This window comes from Chelon labrosus, assembly GCF_963514085.1.
Source record: "Chelon labrosus genome assembly, chromosome: 15".
Classification (NCBI taxonomy): domain Eukaryota; kingdom Metazoa; phylum Chordata; class Actinopteri; order Mugiliformes; family Mugilidae; genus Chelon; species Chelon labrosus.
In genome coordinates, this window is record NC_140348.1 from 6,038,351 (window position 1) to 6,045,064 (window position 6,714).

Genomic DNA, 6,714 nt, shown 5'->3' on the forward strand with positions numbered 1-6,714 from the left:
GCACGTTTAGGTTATTGAAACAGTAAGTGCGGTGGATAAAGATGAAATGGCTCACAGACAATACTTCACATTCCGCCTTGCTCCAGAAGTCGCCCACAACCACAACTTCTCCCTCAAAGACAACAGAGGTAGACGACCTTTAAAATGTTCTCTTCTTGATCCCTCTCGCTTCTTTTGTTTTGTTTTTTTCCCTTCTTTCCATTTCGACCTCTTTCTGCAGCCTGTCTTACCGTATCTTCCTCTGTGGTCTCTTTCTCTCTCTCCCTCCCCCCTCCTTTCGCTCAAATTAGATCAAAGCATAACCAGATGGAGGCTTACAGTACCTTGTAGAAATCAGCAGGTGCTCCCAATCTCTCTCACACACACACGCGAATGCACGCATGTCCTGCGGGCTGTATTAATTGCAGTGAGGTCTCCGTCCGTATGTACATCTATCTTAGGGGGCCAAATGATTGAATTAAGTTTTGTGAGTACTGGGAGAGACACTAAAAGAAAGAAAATGAGACGGAGTCCAGAAAAGATGACTATAGATGGAGAAGAAGAGGGTGTAAAGGAGGCTGAGTGAAACATGGCACAAAATGCAAAGCAAAGAAACTAAACAGCACCAGTGCATAGTAACAAAGAGTATCAGTGATGAGTTTCCTTTCATTCCTTTCACATGAGCTAAAACTTAAAAGTTAAAGTGACTTGTGTTATGCTGCTTTTCATGGATCTATTCCACAGTAAACTTCTAAGCTGGTGACGTCGAACTCTCTGCAAAGTGTATTAAAGTCAAGTGATTTAAGGAAAGTGTAATCATGTGTTGGGTTCAGCCTACAAAGACTCTCACATCTGGCTCATGCAGAAAGAACTGGGGAGGTTGAAGGGAGAAGACAAATGAGGAGTTTAGTGGAATTAGCAGAAAGTCCACCTCTTTTGGAAAATAGAAACAAGAAGAGAAGGCTGAGAGGATTACGGGTTGACAAAATTGAGGAAGCTGGAAATTATCAAGCTAAAAGTCTGAACAATTACAGGCTCCAGGGTTGAATTAATGCTAATATTAAAAATCAATGCTGCAAAGTCCATTCAAGAGTACCTTTGATACTGATGCAAAACAAAGACCAATGTGATTCACTGTATGGCTCTATAATGTATTTGTAATGACCGTTTTCTTGGTGATGATGTTATCAAATGGAATATATAATAATTTTTGGTTGGAAAAAGGTGTTGTTACATTTGAAAGGAACTGTTCTGACATGAAGGAGAGGCAGACAAGGATACGAGGCAGAACTAGCAAGCCGGTGTAGTAACAGCAATAGCAATGGCTTTTGATTACATTTCCTATTCAACTGATGAATGGAGTCACTATTAAACAAAAATTAAATACCACCGAAGTCACACCTCATTGGCTGTTATGTGTGTGGTTCTGTGTGTGGATGATGATAAAGAAGAAAAAAGAACGAAGAAAAGTACATTATGGGTGTTTCTGTATCTGTATAATGGAGCAATGATTAAAGCCTACGGTCTCTGTAGTATGCAATTACTCCATTTTTTATGCTCTGATCATTTTACCAACTCATCTTTCTATCTACTCATCAACATTTCTCTCACTCTCTCTCTCCACAGACAGTACAGCCAATATTTATGTGCTCCGTAAAGGATTCAGTCGTCTCACCCAGGATGTTTACAACCTTCCCATTGAGATAAACGACAACGGAATCCCTGCCATGAGCAGCACCAACACCCTAACCATCAGAGTCTGTTCGTGTGACAGCAAAGATACCATCCTCTCCTGCAACGTGGAGCCCTACGTCCTACCCGCTGGTCTCAGCACCGGGGCGCTGGTCGCCATACTGGCCTGTATCGTCATTCTGCTCGGTAAGGAGCCAAAATTTTGCTTACAACTGCAGATTTGTTTGTCATAAGGGATCGCTGATTTACATAAGACTTCCTCACTGCGACATTGGAATTTCAGTCGGTTGCCTGATTAAACTGATCTACCAGTGAACACCAGACATGCCTGATATTTACTTTACACAGAGGTGAAACGCGAACGCAAAGAAGTCGTCACTGGAGTTGAACTACATTGTTTGAACTTCTTGGGAATAGATGTCCCGGAGCATTTAAAGTGTCACCCTCATATCCCGGACTTGCAAAATTATTTAGCGTATGAGCTGAATAGTACAACCCATCTAGAGCTGTTGAAAAGCCTAACATGTTAATAAACACCTGAAGTGTCTATACAACAATACAATAATGATGGAAATTAAACTGTCCAAAATGTAATTACACTTTCTCCATACTAATGCATACTAATTATCTAATGCTCACCCTTCTACTTTCTCACAGAGATTGTGTTGGGATTTTTACATATTCACTAAATGCAATGCTATTTTTAAATCGTGTGTGTGTGTGCTTCTCTTTGGCAGCAATAGTGGTGTTGTTTGTAGCACTGAGGCGTCAGAAGAAGGAGCCATTGATAGTGTTTGAGGAGGAGGACATCAGGGAGAACATTATTACTTACGATGACGAGGGAGGCGGTGAGGAGGACACAGAGGCTTTCGACATTGCTACACTGCAGGTAAGGAAAAAGGGCAATAGAGATTCTGAGGGAATGAGGTGTGTTTGACTATAGAAGTCCTTACATTTTGCCAGTATCCAGCATTTCTGTCACCTACCTGCAGGCAAATAAATATGATTCTTCTTCCAGGTCTTTAGCTGACTGTTTTAAAGTGAAGTTTTTCCTTTTTCTAACTGCTCAGAACCCAGACGGTGCCAATGGTTTTCTTCCACGGAAAGACATCAAACCAGAGCTTCAATATCCCAGGATTGGCATTGGCCGCCCTGCAGCCAACAGTGTTGATGTCGATGACTTCATCAAGACTCGAATTGCAGAGGCAGACAGCGACCCGACTGCACCTCCTTACGACTCCATTCAGATCTATGGCTATGAAGGCAGAGGATCATTGGCTGGGTCACTGAGTTCCCTCGAGTCTGTCACAACAGAGTCTGACTTGGATTATGACTATCTGCAGAGCTGGGGGCCGAGGTTTAGGAAGCTGGCAGACTTGTACGGAACCAAAGACTGCTCCATCAATGATGGGGATGATGGTGAAGACTCTTAACAGTGGTCTTACAGCGTGGACGCCTGCCCGATTTCTGATTTATTGATCCCATGAGGATTTGTTAACTGAGGGTTAACATTCCCCAGTTCCCGTTTGTTACCAACTACCAACCGATCAGTTCATGCCATTTTGTCAACCGACGATAACAGCTCTCCCCCCCGTGGCACCTCTCTGGTCCTCCAAGACGATTTGTTAGTGGACATGTGATGAACGCTTGGACTTGAATCGCTCCCAGCTTTCCCAAGTCTTCTTCTTCCTTTTTCTCTCCCTCTCCTTCTGTTTCTACAGACTTCAGCATCGCAGGGCTGGGAGGTGTAATGTCGCCAGATTGTCTGTTTGAAAATTAATTTGATGGAAACTTTGTTGCTGTATGATCAAAATGACTTGCTTATAGCAAACTGTTTAGTTTCTTAGAGGTTCTACATACTTTTGTGGACTGGATTCACATACTTCCTCGATGTTTCCTGAGAGAGATCGTGCTCTCTCAACATGTTTCTGAGTGGGGTACAATTCCTTTAGTCGCTGTCTCAATGAAAGAGAGGAAAAGATGTATATGAAAAGAAAAAGTCTGTATGGGATCCAGCGACTGCCTGATGTTATGAAAGAGAAAGGAATATAAAGATGTGTCAGTTCAAACAAAACGATTTTTAAAATGTGTTGTTGTGTGTGCCGAATTCAGCAGGTACTGTTGTTTAGATGGCGTGACCGACTCTGGGTTGTTGATACTCTGAAGACGCTCACAGCATCTTCACAGTATGGTGGCCTTATAATAAATAAACAACAACTCCAGGGGTAAACACAACACGAGTAAAGATAGAGACCACTAGCTTCAGTAGCTATACACAGACAAACAAACACACAAGGACTGAGTATCTGTGAAAATGCTACACAAATACCATTTTTTTTGTAATCCCCAAAAAGAGACAGACTCAACATGGATTCAATTTTAAAACTGTAGATGATTCTTTGCTTTCATTCTTCACTGCAGAGAAGACGTGAAAAGAAAAGCCGACCTTCTCAACCCCCACCTCCCCGTCCTATGTGTTCCCATTCCTCCGATCAACAATCACTTCCCATACCAAATCCACCAATGAATGATCACTTCCTCATTCGGAGTCCACCAACGATGATCAATCAAAATGAGTAAAAACCTGTGAGCTCTAAAAAACGCCTTAAACTTAATGGACACTCTTGCAACGCAGTGCATTCTCTTTTTATTTTCTCCTTCTTTTGTTTCTTTTTGTAACTTGAAAAGTATATTCAGAAAGCAAACTATTCTCCCTGTTAGGTGTGTACAGAGCAATGTGCAGACATGCGATATATCACTTTGAGGATCCAACCTGCGCCTCATACACTCTTAAAACAGGATGTGTTCTGCTCCTGCCGGAAAGGTAAATGTTGACTGGTGAAATATGCATTGTGTTTTTTCCTAACATCACGAACGTTGGCAGCGACATCTGTTGTATCAACACATGTTGCTAATGAAACATAAAATGTGCACATTGGAAAAGAACACAAGGCTTGTTTTTTGAGCCACATATACGTAGAGGCTGAAAGCAGAACATCCTTTTTAAGCGTGTAAGTTCTTGTTCAATCTCTTTTTTAATGTTATTATATTATTATGATTATTATTGTTGTTTTCTATATTATTGTTATCATTATTCTGACAATTGTTCTTTCATTGGCTACAGCTACACAGGAACAAATAAATGTTTAACTCTTTGCAGCACAGATTCAATGCTCTTATGGTTGTCTAAACATGGAGGGACTACAAAGTTTTTGATTTTCATTTTTGGGCAGCTGTAAGAAATATACTGCTAAAAGTTAAATATCCACTTTGGATTTGTTTTTGTTTTTTCATTTTATTTTTTTGCCTGTGATTACATTCTCTCTCATTTCTTCTGTTGTTTTTTTTTTGTTTGTTTTTTTCCCATTATTTGGCGTTTCTTCGTTCTTTCTCCCTGTTCAAGAGGAAAACTAGCAATCCGTGTTTGTTGCAGTGAGAGAACGCCTCGTTTTTATTCTCTGTCAAGTTTTATGGTACCGATTTGTACAATTTTAAAAGTTCTTATTTTAGTATACATGCAGAATATTCCAGTATTACAACAAAAAACATGTTAAGAAGATAAGAATAAAAAAAAAATGTTACAGCATCACACTTATATTTTCGGAACATTGTACTGTTGCTTTATTATGTGCTTCAATCTCCGAAGCGAAAAAAAAACTTTGAAATAAATGCTCTTTTTATAAAATGATACTGAAAAGTGTGTGGGAGTTAACTTTGTGTTAGCGTTGGGCACTGTACTGCTTTCATGTTTACATAAAGAATAACCATTAGCTGATACAGTGGCGGTGACGTGATCTTTCCTGGGATCCATGCATATAATACATAAAATGTAAATAAGCAACCATGTGACGTGTGGTTCAAACACATAATACTCACAGGTTTTACTCTGAAACAGAAGCAAACAACAGTTTCCTTTATAAGTTTAAAAAAAAAAAGACCTGTTTGTACAGACTTAAGTCCTGTGTAAAGGAACACAGCCTGCTCAGGGATTCAGACCACTCTCATGATGAGCTTATTGAGTCTACTGGCATCCTTCACCCCGCTGCCCAAACACAGGCAGGCGGCATGAGCCAAAAGCACATGAGAATGTGGATGCAATAAAAGCATCAATAAAGCAGACTGCAACATCCACAAACAACTGCTACTTCAATTCTGCATCATTACTGAAGCTCTGTTTTTTTCTTCCTTGGATTATATAGACTAGACAATACAATAGCTTGTTTTTGTTGGCCTTGCGGGTCAAGACAATTCCCACTCCCAGCCCGTGACATAAGTGGTACCTGGTTCTTGTCTTGAACCAGTTTTCCTGACCGAGAGTTTTTCTTTGTCTATCAAAACACAGAGGAGTAGTTTGAGTTTAGACAAAGGCTACCTGTACCTACCCGTCACATCTGTGAGAGCATACGAAGGCATGTAGGAGCCTGGAGCGCAACATTTTTATGTTTGCCAGATAAACTGTTCATCATGTTAAGCATTTGAGCCCAACATGCTCACCTGCTCTAACATGCAGTGCTTCATTTTTACTTTATTTTATCTTACTGTGTTTATACCAAACAGCAAGACAAATGCCTTTTCTTATATGTGTGAGCATATGGAACAATAAATCATACTGTATTATGATTCTGACTCTGATGTTAGCGTATTGTCATGCTGACATTTCCCTCCACCACAATGTGCAGCTGAAGCTGAAGAATGGTGTTTTCCAAACTGTCTGTCTTTACAGATAAACACAGCTTGTTTTAGTATTTCCAAAGCTAATTTTCTGCATATGTGTGGGTGCAAGAGACACTGGGACAAATTATTCAGGAATTTATTTTTTTTTCTGTAACGGCGACCATTTAGGCATTGGCAGACTCACCAAACAGCTTTGGAAAGGCAGTGCATCCACTGAAAAGAAATGCCGTGTGCAAACATATGCGCACAAAATACACAAAACAGGCACATGCACAGGTTCCATTCACTAACTCAGAAGGGAGCAACTCTGGGAAAGGTCAGACTGCGCTCTAGATGAAAAAAGAAGTGATTTACTGTGGAAGGGGCGAG

The 6,714-nt window shown here is 40.5% G+C and overlaps 1 protein-coding gene across 2 annotated transcripts in view; it reads left to right on the forward strand.

Annotated features, from left to right (window-relative positions):
- cdh11 (cadherin 11, type 2, OB-cadherin (osteoblast)) overlaps window positions 1–6,399 on the forward strand; it is an 80,981-nt gene extending 74,582 nt beyond the window's left edge. For both annotated transcript variants that reach the window (XM_084561265.1, XM_084561266.1), the window contains exons 13-16: window positions 11–128; window positions 1,606–1,857; window positions 2,409–2,560; window positions 2,742–6,399. In XM_084561265.1, coding sequence (XP_084417391.1) covers window positions 11–128; window positions 1,606–1,857; window positions 2,409–2,560; window positions 2,742–3,104 — 885 coding nt within the window. In that variant the 3' untranslated portion in view covers window positions 3,105–6,399. The remainder of the gene's footprint in view (window positions 1–10; window positions 129–1,605; window positions 1,858–2,408; window positions 2,561–2,741) is intronic.
- The last annotated feature ends 315 nt before the right edge of the window (window positions 6,400–6,714 follow it).